Source organism: Lissotriton helveticus, chromosome 7, assembly GCF_964261635.1.
Source record: "Lissotriton helveticus chromosome 7, aLisHel1.1, whole genome shotgun sequence".
Taxonomy (NCBI): domain Eukaryota; kingdom Metazoa; phylum Chordata; class Amphibia; order Caudata; family Salamandridae; genus Lissotriton; species Lissotriton helveticus.
In genome coordinates this window covers 146,365,567-146,386,933 of record NC_136068.1, presented here as the reverse complement: position 1 = coordinate 146,386,933, position 21,367 = coordinate 146,365,567, and the positions used below count along the sequence as shown (strand labels likewise).

Below are 21,367 nucleotides of genomic sequence, written 5' to 3'. Positions count from 1 at the left end.
CGCGAAGGAACAATCTGCGCTTCGTGGGCTTTCCGGAGGACTGTGAGAAGGGGTTCATGGATGCGTTCCTGACACACTGGTTAGAAAGCTGGCTTCCCTCGGACGTCCTGTCGCGCTGCTTTGTGGTGGAGCGCGCCCATAGGGCCCTGATGCAGAAACCGCCAGTGGGAGAGCGGCCACGTCCGGTCATCGCTAAAATCCTTAACTTCCACGACAGGGACACTATACTCCGAGAAGCGAGAGCCAAGGAGGATCTACTGTTCGAGGGTCACAGAATTATGATTTTCCCAGACTATACTAAGCTGGTGCAGCAGCAACGCCGATCCTTTCAGGATGCGAAGGCCAAATTGCGCGGTCTGAAAATTCAGTACTCACTGTTGTACCCGGCTCGCCTCCGAGTTGTCTTCCAATCCAAGACCCACTATTTTGATACCCCGGAGGCAGTGTTTAGCTGGACGGATGAGACGGTCAGGATCCGGCCGAATGCCCAGCCGGGCTTGAACCCCGGAGCATCGCGTGGGTCGTCACAGGAGAGAAGCGAGTCTTCCATCAGAGGCAAACGACACAGGAAGTCTCGATCACGGCGACGCTCCCGATCCGGGGGTGGCCCGCAGGATGGTGCACAGTCTGACACTGCCCAATCCGGGACTGGGACCTGAGGGCCGTGCAGCCTCTTTCTTGCTTCCCAGGCAACACTTCAACACTGGTCTATGCTGGTGACCCTGAGTGGTTGCCTCGCTGAACGTCTGCCTGGCGCCTGGTGTGGCGAGATCTGGGCCATGGCTTGACACAGGAGGGGCGTATTAAATGTTGTAGAACTACCTCGCTCCGTTAGAGCGGTGGGACACATGTGGTTCAATGGGGCTCGGGGTACTGACCCATGGGCGGCCTAGTCCTCTCACGTTCGAGGGGGGGGCCCTAAGGGGAGGTACTGTTAGTTGGGGAGAGTAGTGGGATCCATTGGTATGAGTGGATTTGGGCGCTCTGTTTTGGGCCTGAAGCTCCTCATGCCGCGACAGATACTTCAGTGTTCCATGAGGTATAGGGGTGGGGGAGGGGGGATAGGCGGAGTTGGGTAGTTGAGGGGGTTGTACTGGTGGGCAGGGAGGGGGGGCACGGGGTGGTTGGACAGGGATGCACGTGATTTTTGCTGTCAGGATTTCCGTAGTACAGGGCGCTTGGGCTAGGTCCTGGGACTTTCAGAAGCTTTCCCATCGAGACTATGGGTGATTTCCCAGAGAAGGCGCCTACTGGTGGCTCCATGCGAATCCTCAGTTGGAATGTCAGGGGAATGCTGGACAAAATTAAGCGTGGGGCTGTGCTGCGCTGGGGTAAGAGGGAATCGGCAGATGTTATGCTATTACAGGAGACACATATGTTGGGAACGAAGGTCCTGAGTTTACAACGTTTTGGATATACCCAGGTGTTCCATGCAGGTTTTACCAGGGGATCTAGGGGGGTGGCCATCCTCATTCATCGAAGACTATCTTATACTCACGAACGCCATTGGCTCGACCCTCAGGGTCGTTATGTGTTTGTTAAGGGTATGATTGGCATGGAACCTGTGGTGTTTGGCAGTGTGTATGCTCCCCCGCCTCTACAATGGTCCTTGGCAGAGCGCCTGTTTGAATTGTGGGCCATGAAGCCCACGCTGAGAGGTGTAGATATCGCCTGGTGTGTTGCAGCCCGTCGAAAGCGTCAGGAGGCCACGGTGGCAGCTGCGGCTAGGGTAGGAGTATTGGAGAATCGGTGTCGGGAGGACACTGGCGATGTAGCGTTAAGACTGCTCCTGCAGGCGCAGCAATCCTATGCATCGGTCCTACTGGACGAGGCTCGACAAGCCTGGCTGGCCACACGGAGCAGGGTTTACCAATCGGGCGACAAGTCCTGCACCATGCTCCACCGGTTGTGTCAACAAACTCTACAGCCGATCACTCTTCCGGGCCTCACGGACGGAGAGGGGATTGCCATGACAGATCCTGCTGCCCTTGCGGCGAGCTTTGCTGGCTACTATGCGGTGCAATACGCCTCAAGGGACAGTCTCCCACCGGAGGCAATTGACAAATTCATAGCCGACCTCCCCCCTCGAGCGATTCCGGATGAGGCCAGGACGGCCCTAGACCTTCCCCTGACAGCGGAGGAACTGGGCGATGCACTAGGACAATTAAACTCTGGTAAGGCGCCCGGACCGAGCGGATTTCCCAGTGAATTCTACAAGAAATTTCATCTGCAGCTGGGACCACACTATCGGCGGGCTCTGGAAGCAGCGCGAGAGTGCGGTAGCTTGCCGGTAGACTGGCGTCAGGCTGAGATTGTGGTATTCCAGAAGCCAGGCAGGCCCCCAGACAGGCACGAGTCGTATCGCCCAATCTCTCTCATTAACTTTGAAGCCAAATTGTTGGCTAAAGCGTTGGCGAACCGTCTCCTCCCGTATATAGTGGACTTGGTCCACCCGGATCAAGCGGGCTTTATGCCGGGTAGAGCGACGAGGCATAATATCAGACGTGCACAGGTGGCGGTGGATGCGATGGGGGCGACTGGGGAGCGGGCGGCACTCCTGCTTGCAGACATTGACAGAGCGTTTGACTCTGTCAGCTGGACTTACCTTTTTGCTCTTTTACCGCGCCTCAATCTGGGTCCGGTTTTTATCTCATACGTCAGACTGCTATACACGGACATCACCGCCTCAGTGCGTATTTCGGGAGCCATATCGGAAAGGTTTCCGGTTGCTAGGGGGACCCGGCAGGGGTGCCCCCTGTCCCCGTACCTCTTTGCGCTGGTCATGGAGCCCCTGGCTGCGTGGGTGCGCATTGATGCGCAGCTTCGTGGCTTTGTATGGGGAGCGGGACTCTCAGACAGGATCGCGCTTTATGCGGATGATGTCCTTTTCTTTTTGACAGACCTTGATCGTTCAGGCCCTCGAATCTTGGAAATACTGCGCATTTTTGGTGACGTCTCGGGACTCTACCTCAACCCGCGCAAATCGACTCTTTGGGTGCTAGGGGGACGGTCCGAGGTGTCCCCTTGGGCCTTGGATCTGCAAGTAGCGATTGGTGGATTGAAATATCTGGGAGTTTTCCTGTCGGAGTCTGCTGCAATTGCATGGGAGCGTAACATACAGCCGGTGTGGGACAAGGTTCAATCGGACGTCAAAACGTGGTCGCGTATGCCTCTTAACATTTATGGCAGATCTGCCATTTTCAAGATGGTAGCCCTTCCTAGACTATTATACCAACTGCAAAACCATCCACACAGAGTGGACCCGCAGTGGTTCCGTCGTGTGAATTCAGTGCTAGGCCGGTTTTTATGGGCTGGGGGCGCTTCGAGAGTGGCACTGCGGACTTGCTTTTTATCCACGTACTGCGGAGGTCTCGCAACGTCAGACATCTTGTCCTACTACCAAGCCTCCCAATTGTTGGTTCTAAACGAGTGGTGGTACGGTGGGCATGGCGATCCGGCATACGCCCTGGAGCATTTTCTGATGGGAGATGCCACGCTTCATACACTCTTGTATTCGGCCGGACAGCGGAAGAAACTGCCGAGGGCTACTCAGGTGGTCTTCCTGATTTGGAGACAGGTACTGCGTCGCATGGGCTGGTGGGGTCGGCTGACGGCCGAAACTCCACTTTGGAACAACGGACAGCTCCCTGCGTTGGCTTCGCTGCGGGGGTTTGGTGGCTGGGACTCCATAGTGATCTCGTCGCGTGGCCATGTCCTTACCGGGACTACCCTCAAATCCTTTCAAACTCTTAGCACTGAATTTGACATGCCCAAGACCCAATTTTTTCGATACCTACAGCTTCGCCATGCTCTTGCGCCGAGTCTGGTAGGGCTGGACCGGCCTCCGGAGTTTAGCCCCGTGGAAGCTAAGCTTTTCATGGGAGATCTGGGGGATAAAAAAAGTCTCCAAAATCTACCAGACGCTGGTCACCCACTGCTCCTCTTCCCTTATGTCGTTGAAGGCCTCCTGGGAGGTGGATGTTGGTCCGTTGGATGAAGATGACTGGAGGGAGGCACTAGAGTCCCCCAGGGGGGCGGCGGTAGCAGTGAGATTACGGTTCATACAGTTTAAGTACCTGCATCGGGCCTATTACACCAGAGAGAGACTGTGGAAGGCCGGCCTTATTGCTACCCCAGTCTGCCTGCGTTGCGGGACTGAGAGAGGCACGTTGGTGCATACTGTGTGGTCGTGTGTGGGCCTGGCCCGGTTCTGGAATGGGGTGTGGGACTGCCTGTCGGAAGTGCTGGGATGGGATCTCCCTCGTACGCCCAGATTGGGTCTTCTTCATATCCTAGATCAAGTAGGTGGTAACATCTATAAGCGTCATCTCCTTCTGCAGGGCCTCGTTGTGGCCAAGAGGGATCTGGCGAGGGCATGGAAGAGTGACCGCGCTCCCCCACTTGGCGCCTGGCGGGCGGGCTTAGATTTCCTAATGGGGCTAGAATTGCCAGTGTTTGAGGCCAGGGGTTGCCCCCGGAAACATTATAAGATCTGGAAGTGGTGGGCAGACTACAGAGACTTAACCTTGGAGCCTCCCATTGACATGGATGATGGACTGTCTGCTGATAGAGACCTCGGGGTCTAGGTGGCTCCAAGACGCCTGTTTTTTTCTTTAATCTGTATACTGCAGCTGATTGTGATCACGTGCATCGGGTTAGGGCGGGATAAGGGGTGGGTAGTGGGGAATTTTAGGGTTGTTGGGGGGGACAAAGGTGTGGGAGGGGGGCCAGTTAAACGCTTAAGCTATGCATGTATTCTATTGTGTGTAAACCACTGACGTGTTCTCCTGTTTTTGGAGGATTGTACCTATGATCTGCTTAAACTTCTAATAAACACGGTTGTGAAAAAAAAAAAAAAGGGTAGGGCTCAAAATTGATCCCTGGGGAACGCCCTTGTCGAAAGTCTGACTTTTGGACGAGAATCCATCAATTTTTACCTTAAAGGAACGGTCTGAGAGATAGCTTTTGATCCACTGTAGAGCGGGGCCTTCGACACCACACTCCTTTAGGCGCTCCAGAAGGATGCTATGAGATATGGTGTCAAAGGCAGCAGACAAATCAAGCAGGATTAGGATTGCGGACTGCCTGGCATCCAGAGAAAACCTGATGTTGTCGGCATTCTCGACCAGGGCTGTTTCCGTGCTGTGATAGGATCGGAAACTCGACTGTGATGGGTCAAGGATTTTATTGTTTTCTAGATGATTTGATAATTGTTTATTGATCATTGATTCAATTACTTTCCCGAACAGGGGGAGTAGTGAGATAGGCCTGTAGTTTGATAGTTGTTTAGGGTCAGCAGATGTTTTTTTCATGATTGGTCTAACCACGGCTTCTTTCCAATGAGAAGAAACTGTTGACTGAGCTAGTGATAAGTTCAGGATTTTGGTTAGACTGGGAATGAGAATTTGTTCAATTTTAGATAGAATTTGTGGGGACGCTGGATCCGCTGGCGAGCCGGATTGCATCTTCCTAAGTGTTATAGAGGTGTCTTCCTCTGTTATTGCATTGAAATTTATTTGTAGTATAACGTTAATATGTACCTTTGAGTGTAGTCTTTCATAATACGAGGCTGCTTAATTTGTTAAAACGTGAAGGCATCCATGTATGAGTGCACATCCAAGAGTTAAATACATTTGTGGAAGTATACCATTTTATTTTATTTTATTTATTTATTTAAGAGGTTTTATATAGCGCTGGCCAGACCCGAGGCTATCGGAGTGGTTTACAGCAGATATAGGAGAGAAATCACATAAAAGAGACAAAGGTAAGCATAAATGTTCAAAAGTCCCAGTGAGCTGTGCGTCATTGAAGTAGAGAGGTCCTGAGGTAGTCTTGATGCGTGCACAAAGTCTTGGGCTAAATCTCCCTCCGAGAGGAGGTGGGGGTTACGAAGCGGGGATGAGGTAGGAAGTGGTGGAACATTGACATGGGTCTGAAAAGTGCAGGACGAGTTAAGGTGGTGGGACATTGCCTGGTGGCTGCAGAGTGCAGGCTTGCGCGTTTCGGTTTTCAGTTCGGAAAGGCACGGTTGAGGTAGAGGTCTTTTAAGAGTCTTTTTAATTTTATAAAGGAAGGGATAGTCCTGATATCAGCTGGGATTGAGTTCCAGATTTTGGGTGCATTTCCAGCGAAGGATCGTGATGCGTTTTTTTGTTTGCTTATTTTCAAAGGGATGACTAAGAGGGTGTTGGAGCTCCTGAGGTTTCTTGTCTGGCCGGCTTTCTTGAGTTTGGAGGCCAAGTATTCCGGTTTCCCTGTGTGCAGGGCTTTGCGCCTGAGGCAGGCACTTCTAAAGCTGGCACGCATTTCGACAGGGAGCCATTTTAGTTCTCTGAGTGCTGGAGATAAGTGGTCATATTTTTTAACTCCGATGGCCATTCTGTTAGCAGTATTTAGAGTTGTTTTGAGTGGCACTAAGTGGGAACTAGCTGTACCGGAGAGGACTGCGGTCCCATAGTCAAGTCTAGATAACACCAGTGATTGGGTGGCTTGTTTGAGGTCCATGGGCGGGATGAAGTGTTTAATTTTGTTGAGAAGTTTCAGATTGAGGAAGGCACTCTTTGTGGATATCTTAATGTGTTGGATCATGCTTTGTTTTTGGTCGAGGGTGATTCCTAGTGATTTTACCGAGGTAGCCAGGGTGAGATTACCGCTGAGAGCATCGATTGCTTTCAGCCACTATACGATTTGAGGGTTTTCTTCTTAGTTGGAGATGAGGAGGTTTCGGTTTTGTCTTGATTGAGTTTAAGGTGGTTTGTTGATAGCCATTGTTGAACTTCTCTAAGAGTGTTGTTGAGTCTTAGAATGTCGTTAATGGAGGAGGTTTCCAAGTAGATCTGGGTGTCGTCTGCATATAGGTGGAAGGGGATGTTGGCTTTTTCCAGAATGGTGGTAAGGGGTTCCATGTATATGTTGAACAGTTGAGGCGAGAGCACTGAGCCTTGGGGGACACCTCTGTTTACAGGGTGTAGGTCGGACGTAAAGGATTTGATTTTTATCCTTTGGAAGCAGTTGTGAAAGAAGGAAGAGAACCATTGTAGGACCACCTCATCTGCACCTACTCGGTCTTTGAGAGCCTTGATGAGAAGATTGTGATCAACTGTGTCAAAGGCTGCCGATAGGTCTAGGAGGATGAGTAGGCAGCATTGGTCAGTATCAAGGGACTTGAGGAGGTCATCTACGAAGTTAAGGATCGCGGTTTCAGTGCTACAGCCTTTTCTGAAGCCCGGTTAGTGGTGGTCTAGCAGGTTGATGTTGTCAATGTGCTGATTCAGTTGTAGGAGAATGCACTTTGAGGATTTTGGCTAGGAAGGGGAGGTTGGAAACAGGTCTGAAGTTGTTCAGGTCGTTGGTGTCTAGGTTTGGCTTTTTCAGGAGTGGTGTGACTTGGCTGACTTTGAGGTAGTAACGGTATGATGCCGGATCTCAAGGAGCTTTTTATGATTTTGCACCATAGTGGTGCAAGGGAGAGTTTCAGCTTTTTGGTCAATTGGGTAGGTACAGGGTCGAGGATGTGGGATGAGGGCTTGGAGGAGGAGGTTAGTTTGAGAATCTCAGCTTCAGGTACGGGGTCGAAGGATATCCAGGCTTTCGTGGAGAGCAAGCTTGTGGTGGTTTCGACTGTTGGGGCTAAGTTTTTGCAGGACGGATTGAGGTTGATGTCAAGTGATAGCTCAATCTTGGTGATTTTGTCGTTGAAGAAGTTGGCGAAGTTGTCACACCGGTCTTTGGAGGCCTGGACTGGGGTTGCAGAGTTCTTGGAAGTTTGTTGCCTGATGATATTAAAGAGCTCTTTTGGCCTGTTTTTCTCGTTGTCAAGAGCGGTGCGGAAAAAGTTGGTTTGGTCATTGTAGATATGTTTTTTGTAATTCCTTCTTGCTGTTTTGAGTTTCTTGCAGAGGCTAGAGGAGGGATTATTTGTCAATAGACATTCTGTAACTCCAAGTTGTCTCCTTTCGTCGTTAATGTCCTTGTTGAACCAGGATCTGGAGGGGATGTTCCTGCATTTTTTCAGTTTCAGGGGGGCTAGTTGGTCTAAGATGGACGACATAGTTGTGTTGTAGTGGGATGTGAGTTCTGTTGTGGAGAGACCGACTGGGGAGATGGGCAGGAGGGTGCTTATTTTTTCTTCTAAGTCGACTATGTTGATCTGTGTTAGGTTTCTTGTCCATGTGGGGGGTGGTCTTGGATGGGTGGTTGGCACATGATCGGTTGCGTGATGTGGAATAGGATTAAGTGGTGGTCTGACCAGTCGACCGGTAGGATGTGGTCTATTGTGATTGCTTCGCGTTGGGCGATGATGGAATCCAGGGTTGCCCCTTTGTTATGAGTTTCTTCTAAGCAGTGCTGGGTAAGGTTGTTGGTATGTAATAGCTCGTTCAGGTTTTGTATTGGTGAGCTGTTTTTATCATTCCAGTGGAGGTTGAGGTCGCCCAGAATTAGGTTGTTGTTGTCTCGGAGAGAGCAGTGAGCAACTAGGTCTGACAGGTGTTCAGTGAACGTGGTGGTGTTGCCTGTGGGATGGTATAGGAGATGGCAGTGTAGTAATTTGTTGTTGCTGGAGTTAATGTTGGGGGTTAGGCATTCGAAGGAGTTATAGTTGAAGGTATCAATTTCAGTCATGGACATTTCGTTGTTGTGAATGATTGCTAAACCCCCACTATTTTGGTATTTTCTATCTTTGTTGAAGATAGAGAAGCCCGGGGTACGAGAGTATCCATGATTGTAGGTGAAGTGTCATTTAGTCAGGTCTTGGTGATGAAGCCTATGGCTATGTCATGGTTGAGGATGGATTCAGCTAGCTCTGTGGAATGTTTAGTGGCTGATCTGCAGTTTATGAGCATGCAGTTGGTAGGGGGTGTGGTTTTTTTTAGTTCTTTTCTAAGGGGAGCAGTAGGGATGTTGATGAGGGAGGCTGGGGGTCTAGGGGGTTTCGGAGTGGAGTGATCTCTTCTGAATCCAGTGACTACCTGAATCGAGGATTGAGGGATGTGAGTAGAGGGGGTGGTGTACGAGAAAGCCAGCTCGGTCTCTTCATCAGAGGACCTAGCTTTCATAGTTCTACAGCTCGATTTATTCTCAAAAACACAAAATAAATATGGATAAATACAGACGGAAATGTTAAAAATATAAATACCATAAACCTGGGAGCCCTAGTTATAATGTATACTGTGATGACATGAAGTTTGTGCAGACAACAACATATCTCTGTAGTAAAACCTAGAAATTGATCAAATATCTGTTTTCTCAAACTCCCATCACAGTTTCAGTGACTAATAACAATGGTGAACTTTTTTAAACATGAAAGTTTCTTTTTTGCAATACCTAACTGGCATTGCGTACGAATTTCACTTTGTCTTGGGATTGATTACTGAAGATTAAATACCTCTCTTGCCTGCGTTTTTTCACAAGGTATTTCCACATCTAACAGGACATGTAGACTGTCTTATTTTGTCATTCTAAAATCTCCATACTTCTACTTTGTTTATTTGCATATGATATATATACTCATTTAATTACTTCAGTGGAGCATGGGAATTGGATTTTGCTCATTATGCCGTATTTTGTGTGATTTGTCTTCTTTTAATGATTTTACATTGATGAACAATGAAAGCTATCAGTATGGTCCTTGCATGTTTAAAAAACTTATTTAAAAAGAAATACGAAACCTTTGATAGAGGAATGACAATGAGTTATGAGGTCTTCAAACAAACACAACAATCTTAGAAGTGCCCTAATTATGAATAAATATTAATATTTTCATAACAGCTTTTTCATAGGACAACAGAAGGATGTTCAATAATGTGTTTGACATTACATGAAATATCAGGGAAAACCTGCAAAAAATATTACCTCTTGTTGAATGAAAACATTAATTCTTGTATCAGCAATCAAAGAACATATTCTCAAGACAAATGTTTCAAGCATTTCAATTTTACCTGAAAAAGAATAGTTACAACCTAAATGTTATTACTCTTTTTTATATTTGAAAGATTACTTGATTATTGGTTTTTTTACATACCGTCATTATGAACATCATCGATAATCTGTAATAAAAAAAGACAAATGTTATTCATGCCTTCCACCTCCCTAACAAGTGTTGTTTCAATAAGTGCAGGATATTAGACTAATGAAGCAGAAACAAAGTATATCAAACTTTGAATGTTGACTTCTGGGCACTTTACATCGATTTCATGTAGACTGCATTACACCCTCAAGCCTATTAAACTCTTCGTCATAAATATAACATAAAATAGATAGCAACAACAGGTACTCATATACTCCTGATCCTTAGGCAACATCATAATGACAACCTCATGGATCCTTGAAGAAGCCATGGAGACTAAAGTAAGTTGTTCTATGAGATAATGTGAATACACTCCTGTATCCCTTATATGCAAACTGTTCTATGTAATATATACTGACAATTGGTAACAGACGTGTTTGGGGAGCCTTTTTGTCCCCACTGAAATTATTTACCTAATGCAAATACAGTTTGGGTATCACCCGCAGCACCAAAAGCTAGTATGAAATATTTTCAAGTCGAAAGTGAAATAAGTAGGAAAACAGAGTAGGTTTTTCAGTCTACTGACAGCAACAGATTCTCATTTTTCACGTTGTCAGTTAGGGCCAGATGTATCAACATACCCCTTTGCGATTTCTAAATAGAGATTTTTAAGGAATCGCTAGTTAGAAATCGCAAAATGGTATGTATGTAGAAATTCGCTATTTTTTAGCGATTTCTTGAAATTCCTTAATTGCGATAAGCAAATTGCTAATCGCAATTAAGGAATAATTTCCCATTCATTTCTATGGGCCAGGAGGCCCATAGGAATGATTGTGAAATTATTCGCAATTTGCGATTCGCAATTTGCTAATCGCAAATTGAGAATAATTTCAAGGGTGCAGGGGTGTCTCAAGAACACCCTGCTGCACCCCTGAAAATGACATGTGTGCGCATATGGCGCACATACATGCCCTAAGGGCATGTATGAGCGTCACATGGCACCTTTACGAATTGCATAAAGTGCATTTGTAAAAGAAATCGCAAATTACCACCAACTACAAGTTGGTGGTAATTTGAGATTTCTTAGCCTAAATTCGCAATTCTTCAATGGTTGATACATTGCATTTAAGAAATCGCAATTTGCGATTTCTTAAATGCTTACGCAATATTAAGGAATCGCAAAATATGCGATTCCTTAATATTGCGAGGCTTTTTGCATGATACATACCATTTCCCGTTTTTTTTGTCGCAAACGCTGCTATTTTGCGATTCGCAGCGTTTGCGACAAAAAAAAACGCTTGATACATCTGCCCCTTAGATCCTAGCAAAAGCCCACCTCCTAGCCTGCCAGTTCAATTTTGGTTTACTGTGTTTGGGGGTAAACTGAAAGAAAATGTAGATTCCAGATAGGCAAGCAAAGGACAGACTCCAAAAGAAATACAGCAAGAAAGAAGATTAACCTATTGATGTTAGTCAAGATATCTTCCCACCCAATCAAAGAAATTACTCTAAAGACTTAGGTCACAAGATTCATCTTGCTAGACAATGCAGCGTTTCTGTGCAAGAACTCATTCAGTCAGGCAATGGAATCTGTCTCTAACTTCTGAGGCAGGTGGGCGTTCCCAATGGGCTTAAACGTCACAGGGGGCAGCAATGTACACATTAAAACACTAGAGGTGGAAGGTGTGATTTTTATCCCCTCCAGATAATGACAGTGCAAGGCTCAAAGAGAGAGAAAGAGTGAATGGGAAAAGAGAGCGAGAGAGAGAGCATTGGAGGACTAGGGTATTGCACTGGAAGGCATCTTAGAGACTTTCTCACTTCCCTGAAAATGCATCTTTCATGCAGCAGCATAGCTCATAGAGCTGAAGGGAAAAGACCACATCACTCTTGCCTACATACACTGGCTCCCCTTGCAAACCCTGTTCAAACTCTGTTCAACTTCAGGAACAGACGCATCACTTACAGGGCCCTCTAGACTTAGATCCTTGTTTACTCATCTAACAAGCTAACATATCTGTAGGTCGCCAAACAAGGAGCTCCAATATTATCAGATTAGAGAAAAAACACTGCAACAAGGCGAAAACAATCCTACGCAGCACAGGTCCACAGGATCTTGAACAACATTTCCTCTAACATCGGAAAAATACCAACTATCCCACAGTGCAGGAAGAAACTGAAACTCTCCTCTTCATGTAACTATGAGAGGCTGACTTCTCCGCTGTACACTCCTTCACCATCGTTCTCACAAAGTTTCAGCATTTCACATTAGAAGTTTCTCTTCCCAGCATCCCCCCAATGCTTGGGCGACAGTGGGTGACCCAATCACTGCTCAGGAGATTAGCTCCTGTCTGAAAGAAATGCTGTGCGGAACAATTCTGGGAACTGATGGTTTGTCCGCCAAGTTCAACACTCACTTTGCTCAAACTCTGCTGCCCAAGTTGCAGACTCTTGTTCAGGCCATCAACACATCTGGTTCACTTCCTTAAAAGCTGCACTTATGTCTACCCTGTTGAAACCCCATAGAGACCCAAAGGATCCTGAGTAATATCGCCCACTTTCTATCTTAAACACAGATTATAAACTTCTTACTAAAATTCTAGCATCTGGCTTTTTCCGACACTGCCTAATATAATACATGATGACCAGGTGGGTTCATTCCTGGTTGCAACATATCTCATAATCTGCGAAACTTGTGTGACATGTCAAAAATGAGTCTGCTACTCATTATTGTACTGAAAAACAAAAGGTCCTAATAGAAAGGCATATTTCTATAGACTGTAGTCAGTACTATAAATTTAGTTCGCACTGTGTACCCAGCCGGGCCACAGGTGTTTATTTCACAAAAGATAAAGTCATAAAAAGTTCGACAAGCAAACAAGTGATAGGGCACAGTCCTGTACCTATCATTCAAAGTATAGAAAATAGAAAAAAAGAAAGAAATAACAGGCAAAAAGAAATGGAGCCAATTTTGTGACTTGTAAACTCGTGTTGACTTGTAAACTCGTGTTGACAAGTTTGTGACTTGTAAACTCGTGTTGACTTGTAAACTCGTGTTGACTTGTAAACTCGTGTTGACAAGTTATAACCATAACTTGTCAACACGAGTTCACAAAAACAGTTACTACACGCATTTATACACAATGGTCATATATGTAGTACTGTGAAAAAGGTCGACGTTTCGATCCCTGGGCTCCTAATTAAGCGGGATCATCATCAGGACTATTGTAATTCATTGCCTGGTTAAATTCCAACCTGTTAATGAAAGGGGGGAGGAAAAATTGCAAGAAAGGGATCAGAAAAATATCCTTAAGGACAGAAATTGAGTACAACCGTAAAGTAGAGCAGCATGACACTAACGCTTGTATATTGTACTTATGGTGCATGTAACAACAAATAGATCAACAATGATTTAAAGTCATGGTTTGAGGATCTTGTCATTCAACTACATGTTATGTCAGAGACTCGATGGCGATGATAAATCTAATAGAACATCAGCCATACGATCTGGCCACAGAATGTTTGTGCACAATGGACGTTGAGTCCTTGTACACAAACATTCCCCAAACAGCAGCTCTAATCGTGATCCAAAAAGTCCTCGACACCAGACCACGTCCTCATGCCATACCCAGCACTTTTATCTTACAGCTGTTGGAGATTTGTCTTACTAGGAATTTTTTCCTTTTTAATAATACCTTTTATCAACAAATAAAGGGTACGTCTATGGGGGCTATTTTTGCCCCAAACCTGGCGGTACTCTTTATGGATGAGATTGAGAAGGAGGTGATTCTCACAGCCTCGAATCCATTTTTCCAGGGGATAAGATTTTGGCGCAGATACATTGACGACGTCTTCATCATTTGGAGACTCGACGTCGATGTACTGCGCCATTTTCTCCACTGGCTAAATAATAACTGTTTAGGTTTGAGCTTCACAATCACTGTTGACAAAGCTTCCATTGATTTCCTGGACCTGACGATATTTCATCAAGAGGGAGAACTGCTCACACGTCTCTTTCGGAAACCCACCGAGAGAAATACCCTCCTGGCTTACTCCAGCAACCACCCCAGGGCTCTTCGCGATTCCCTTCCATACTCCCAATTCCTGCGAATCAGGAGGAACTGGTCTTGCAAGAATAATTATTTCAGAGAAGGAGCAATTTTATCTTCCAAACTTAAAGATCGGGGTTATCCCCGGAGAATTGTGAAGAATGCTTTAAAAAGGACATGGTATTGTCCGAGGGATATCCTTTTAGTCCCCAAAGAAAGAAAGGAGCTTGAAAGGATACCATGTGTTACCACATTCTCACCCTTGTCACACAAACTACGAAAATCAATTCTGCACCACTGGCCTGTTGTCAATGCTGGTATATTATGCATAGAGAAACCCTTGTTCGCCTTCAAAAAAAGTAAAAATCTAAAAGACCTCTTAGTGAGAGCAGCCTTGCCCACCACAAAACAATCTATCACTCTGGAATCCGCATGGGGACTTCCCGCTGTTATTGGACATTTTAAATGTGGTGGCTGTACTGTATGCGATTTCACAATTGAGGGCAAATCAGTGACATTTAACAATATTACATCTGAGTGCAACTGTCTTTCGAATTGTAATACATGTAATGTCATTTACCTAATTCATTGCCCCTGCAAGAAAGTTTACATTGGTCAAACAACGCAGAAAATCAAAACACGCATCTGTCAACACAGAAGTCGAATCAGATGCCGGACACCTAATGCCCCATTGGTGGACCATTTTACCAATGCAAACCACAACGAGGATGACATCAGATGGACAGTTCTAAAAGTATTGACTTTACCAGCAAGAGGCGGCAACATGGCTAGCCTATTGAACAAAGAGGAACTCAAAAGCATCATTTTATTTGATGCAATGCACAGTGGCTTGAACAGAGCGGAAGACTGGACAACGTTGCTCTGAGAGGCCACTAGACAATTTATGAGCAATTCTTAATGAACAGTATTCTCCGCACGAAGAGAATGCACACATGTAACATAAATGCAAACTAAATGGAGATATGTCAGATATCGTTTTCGAAATTCCGTAATTCTGTACATGAAATGTAATTTTCTGTTAAAATGTAGGTGTGTAATATTGTCTTCAACTACCTCACAGCATGTCACTCCTTGGGCACTCCCCCGCCGTTTACCTACATAGCTTGACTATATAATATCACACCACTCTAAGATGGCCGTACCTTACCCCTATGGTCCAATATGGCCACCACACTCTCTCTCCTCACGTGGCCTCCTAAGTCCTTCCTTTATTTTTAGTTCGTGCTTGAACTATTCTGCACGCTGGGCCACAGAGTCAGCACTCTGCATTGCTCTCCAGAGACGCCGAGCCTCGTTTAACCACCGAGTTAATCGACTAAAGGTAAGCCAAACTCGCACGGGTTCTAAACACCGCCATTGTTCACAAACCGATCCCAGCCTCGGACTCGGTTTTAAATATCCTTGTTTTCATTTCCCTCTCGCTTGTACAGGGCTAAATTTTCCCACCGAGGGACGCCCCTAACCCCATGAGCACGCACGTGGATATTCATCGCGGCTCAGGTACTGGTTTCCATACAGACCGCGGCCTCTGACTCTACCATGAGTCCGTGGAGGCATGCACCAGTACGACTAGAATTATCCTGACCAGGTATGGCTATTTCCCCCAACAAATCACCCATCACTCGTAGTCACTTTACGTTCCGCTGCCACAATTGCTTAATTTAAGCCTTCACTTTTCCAGGCCAAATCGTAGGATTTCTAACGTGTCAACCATCCGGAAGCTCTCTGATTATCGAATCTAACAGTCGCCAACCCCGGCACTCGGTTAGTATTTTTCTCCTCAACCACGCTGGCTCCACTGCACTATCGGTAGGCCAAGTCACAATTATACCACATGCACCACCAAATAGCACCTTGCGCCACGAATGCGGATTCTCTTGCACAGCAGAAATCGCCGGTTCACGATGCGTGGCACAATTTTTTCAGGCACCTAAGGAGAACCAAAATTGTCACATCTGCGATAGTCAAACCTGTTAAATCGTTTCCTGCACTGCGCCGTAATCTCCTTAAAATAGTTCTTATGGCTTTTCACATGATGTTTAATGACAAGATCCTCAAACCATGACTTTAAAACATTGTTGATCTATTTGTTGTTACATGCACCATAAGTACAATATACAAGCGTTAGTGTCATGCTGCTCTACTTTACGGTTGTACTCAATTTCTGTCCTTAAGGATATTTTTCTGATCCCTTTCTTGCAATTTTTCCTCCCCCCTTTCATTAACAGGTTGGAATTTAACCAGGCAATTAATTACAATAGTCCTGATGATGATCCCGCTTAATTAGGAGCCCAGGGATCGAAACGTCGACCTTTTTCACAGTACTACATATATGACCATTGTGTATAAATGCGTGTAGTAACTGTTTTTGTGAACTCGTGTTGACAAGTAATGGTTTACAAGTCACAAAATTGGCTCCATTTCTTTTTGCCTGTTATTTCTTTCTTTTTTTCTATTTTCTATACTTTGAATGATAGGAACAGGACTGTGCCCTATCACTTGTTTGCTTGTCGAACTTTTTATGACTTTATCTTTTGTGAAATAAACACCTGTGGCCCGGCTGGGTACACAGTGCGAACTAAATTTATATTAGAACATTGGAATGTTGGGAGCTCCATTGCAGACAATGGAGTGTTCCCTGCTTCTACGGGCCGGTAAAGGCCCGCAGAGCAACATTCCAATGTTCTACCAAGGCTTCTCGAAGTTCGAGGGGATTTAAATCCCCTCAAGCTTCGAGAACCCTTTGTTTAATTTGTTAGAACATTCTGCCCTCTAGTGGCAGAATGTTCTAATAGCCTTATAGCCCTTCGTAGCAGGGCTATACCGGCTATTAAAGGCCCGCTGTTTCGTTAAAGTCCCTCGCCTTCGGCTCGGGCCTTTAACGATTCAGCGGGCCTTTAATAGCCGGTATAGCCCGCTACGGCGGGCTATAAGGCTATAGTACTGACTACAGTCTATAGAAATATGCCTTTCTATTAGGACCTTTTGTTTTTCATAATAGTTGTTCACCCATGGTCCTAGTTTACCTAATGGGTCCCCTTTTTTAATAAAATAAAAACTCATTATTGTAATGCAGTCTGCATTGCTCTCCATGTGGAGAAAGCTTTTAATTCTCTTCATTGGGACTACATGTACAGGGTATTGCAACGTTTTGGAATAGGCCCTCGTTGGGAGAGAAGGATTTAAATATTATACTCAGGCCCTACTGCCGGGTGAAAATGGAAAAGGGTAGCTCCACCCCTGATCTATCTACAAGGCTACTAGGCAAGGTTGCCCCCTGTCTCCTTTTTGTTGGCCATGGTAACCGACCAACTGGCTGCACAAATGAGCCTACACAGAATGTCAATAGAGCTACCAATAAAAAACAAATATAATCAAACCCACAGAATCTCATATGTTGACGATACTTTGCTCTACATCCACGATGCAAACATGGACGACCTTCTATAACTGGGATACTTTCAGACTTTGTATCCATATTAGTTCTTCAGATAAATTGGGCTGAATCTTGTATCTTCCGGTATAGACAGGAGGACTGGCTCGCACCGATTTTGAACGTTATCTGCCGGTTCAGTTACAGTGGGTGGCTCACTCGCTCTTTTCATGAAACAGGGTTGTCAAAGGACAACTTTAAAGATGGTCTGCTAGACTATTCACTGTCTCCCCATATGAGTTTACCTTCCTCTCCTATGTTCCTGTTACACGTTACTTCATCCGGTCTATACCAAGTGGACAGAATAACAGCTAAGCTGATTCCTTTTACCCAGGCCATGCCTCTGGTAAGCCTATCAACTGCGACAGAATGATCGAAACGGGGACATCTGCATGTTTGCTACATAGCAGGCCTTTTTGCAATGGGTGATTTACTTCTCTACGGGGAGTTAATGGACTTCCCCACCTTAATGGTTGAGCATGATCTTACACCTGGGCGATTTTTAATGTACGAATGCATTAAGTGCTCTCTCTTTGACTTGTCTCGAATACGACATCGTAGGAAGTTGGCTCTTTATATGATAAATCAAATTTATATATATACTGCAAAGAGTCTCCAACCAGTAGCTCGTTAGCTACAGTATCTCTCCAGCTACCTCTGAGTAGCTCACCTGTGTGCAACCCAGCTTATTAAATTAGGAAGCTTTTGTTTGTTTGAATTAACATACATTAAAAAAAAAAGGAAATTATGCAACACTAATAATATTAGTAGCTCTCAATGTGTTTCATTGAATATAAGTAGCTCTCAATACAGAAAAGGTTGGAGACATTATAATTGGACTGGGGCTTGCTCTGGCAATCCCAAGGTGCCCTTCTAGAGGGTAGTGTGGTCGAGCAGCATAGAATTATCAGAAGAGAGTGTTCGACATTCACAAATACACATAATAGTCAATAGGTGTGACACACGACTTAATAAGGAGATCCACATCAATTTATAAAAATAACACGTATCTTTAAATATATTTATGCACCAGAAGCGATTGGTTCAAGTACGTTTTTCAAAAGAAGTTCTTTAGTATTTAAAAAGTCAACATTTAGACCCTTACTACGATGGCAGTCGGTCGTACCGCCGACCGCCATAGTTTCGGGCAGGTGACTGTCCAAAAATGTGTCAGCAGTCCCAACCATCCCATTAGGATAGGACCGCCATACAGGCGGTTGTAAAATGCCTTTTTCTACTATGGCCTATGCTGCAGGCCAGGAAAAGGGCTGTAGCACAAGCTGCAATGAAAAAGGCACTTTGTGAACATCCATGCACTGTGTGCTAGGTGCCATGTGATGCCTGACATACAGTGCATGGATGTGTCAGGAGGGACTACATGTGCCCCCAGAACAATTAGTAATAGCCCAAGGGGAGTGTGTTCCTGTCTGCCTTTTGATGGCAGTGGGACCTCCATGAACAGGCAGTCAGAAAGGAATATCCTAATTGTTACGGCAGTGCATGCACAGACAAAGCTTCCATTTTAGGGTTAGGAATTCGACCGCTGTCTCGATGGGACCTTTGATCCTGTCGGAGGCGGCAGTCCTACCCCCGACCTCTGCGATTCGACCAGCTGCATTGTAATGCAGATGTCGGACCGATGACCTGGATGGTGGGCAGGTGGACCGGCGTCCTGTTGGTGGCGGTCTACCCACCATCGTAATGAGGGCCTTAGTGCAATTTTAAGAAGCTGCAATGTTATTCTTTGGGAGGAAGAACAAGTATGGCATTCAGGTACAGTACAGTGACTTAGTGGGCCAGCCTTCAGGACTTAATGTGGGTGGTGGACAAGGTCAAAGGCAGAATAAGCAGAACACCACCAGCGGCACTAGGAGGACCAGGTGAACGGGGCAAAACAGCATCAGGTGCTCAATGTTACACTATAGGGATCTGTCGTCACGTAAAGAAGCTGCAAGATTTGACTAGAGGGCCAGTCTGGCTGAACCAACAGTGGGGCTCAGGCCTAATGATACTCAGGGATGTAGGGACACCTTTGGTCCTCTTCTCCACGGCCCAGGGCTGACGGGTACAGAGGAGTCTTTAGGCAACAGGTTTTCCATACTAGGAGCAGACGCAGTAAATTTGGCCTGTGTGCAGAGGATGCAGGTGATGAAATGCGTTACTTACCTGTAACTGCAGTTATCCAGTATTGGTATCTTTCATAGATTCACATGCCTGAATCATTCCCCGTCGTCGGGGTGGGAGTCCCCGGTACATAACAATAGTAATGTCATATAAACATATACATACTAATAGGCCAGAGGCCTCACATTAGTAACCTATCTAAGTCCTAGTGTAAAAAGGACCAAACTTTGGCCAGGAGCCAATCAGCTACTACCACCCTCTAGAACCTTCCTGAATGGAGCCCTAGTCCCTCAGATTTTCGTAAGCACGGTGCTAAGTAGTACCTACTGAGAGTACCAAGGTGAGCCCTTCCAGGGGAGGCGGGTGGGTTGCATGTGAATCTATGAAAGATACCAATACTGGATAACTGCAGTTACAGGTAACTAACGCATTTCTTATCCAGTATTATGAGTACCTTTCATAGATTCACATGCCTGAATCAGAGTAGCAAGCAATAGTCAGCACATTTCGTCTAATACATCATGGAAGACACTTAATAATACCTTATCATTAGTGCAATACCGTGAACCTGGAAACATTATCAGTAGGAAGAAATGTGCAAGAAGGCAATAGGAAGGTGGGATGAAAGGAAGAAGGCTCACCTCTAATGAAATAGATGACGGAGCACCGCTTGTCCCACTGCTGCATCCTTCATAAGTTCTGAGTCCAAGCAGTAGTGCCTGGTGAACGTATGTGGTGTCTTCCATGTCGCCGCTCTACAAATGTCGACAACGGGCACCCCAGCAAAGAGCGCCATGGAAGTGGAGACTGCTCTTGTGGAATGAGCTCGAACTTTGTAAGGCAGAGGATGTCCCGCCTGTTGGTGGCAGAAGGCGATGGCCGCAGAGATCCATCTTGAAATACTCTGCTTTGTCAATGGATGACCTTTCCTGGGCCTGCTAAAGGCAATGAATAATTGGCTGGATTTTCGAAACTGTTCCGTCCTATGGATGTAGAACTTCAGACATCTCTTCAGGTCTAAAGAGTGGAGAGATCTATCCGCTGCCGTGGATGGATTCGGAAAGAAAGTTTTTAGAACAATAAGTTCATTGAGATGAAAAGTAGACGGAACCTTTGGTATGAACTTAGGATTGGTCCTTAAGATGACTCTGTCCTGTTTGAACTGAAGGAAAGGGTCCCGAATAGATAAAGCCTGAAGCTCACTTACTCTCCTTGCTGACGTGAGAGCCAATAAGAGAGCTGTCTTCCATGACAAGTATTTGATATCTGCTTTATGAATTGGCTCAAAGGGGTGTTTCATCAACTGAGCCTAGACAATGTTGAGTTGCCACGTAGGTGGTAACGGTCTCACTGGAGGGAATGTTCTGAATAACCCTTTCAGAAATTGCTTGACTAGTCTATTGGACCATAGTGACGTTCCAGACGAAGAGCGCCTAAATCGAGAGATGGCCGCCAGATGGACCTTTATTGAGGCGTGGGCCAATCCCGAGTTAGCCAGGTGAAGTAAGTAAAGCAGCATTTGCGCTGGAGATGACGAAAATGGATGCAGTTTGTTAGCTTCACACCACATACAGAACCTCTTCCACTTAAGGGAATACGTCTTGTTGGTACTGTCAGCCCGGCCCGGGCCAAGACTGCTCTGCACTCTTGAGGAATATCTAAGTCCTGGAACTCTCTGAACTCAGGAGCCAAGCCGATAATCTGAGAGATGCCGGATCTGGATGCTGGACTTGC

At 45.8% G+C, this 21,367-nt stretch overlaps 1 protein-coding gene across 3 annotated transcripts in view; it reads right to left on the bottom strand.

Annotated features, from left to right (window-relative positions):
* SYCP2 (synaptonemal complex protein 2) overlaps positions 1 to 21,367 on the bottom strand; it is a 2,783,385-nt gene that overhangs the window by 2,412,990 nt on the left and 349,028 nt on the right. For all 3 annotated transcript variants that reach the window (XM_078651823.1, XM_078651822.1, XM_078651824.1), the window contains exons 6-7: positions 10,022 to 10,046; positions 9,853 to 9,938 (exon numbers count right to left, since the gene is read on the bottom strand). In XM_078651823.1, the coding sequence (XP_078507949.1) occupies positions 9,853 to 9,938; positions 10,022 to 10,046 (111 nt within the window). The remainder of the gene's footprint in view (positions 1 to 9,852; positions 9,939 to 10,021; positions 10,047 to 21,367) is intronic.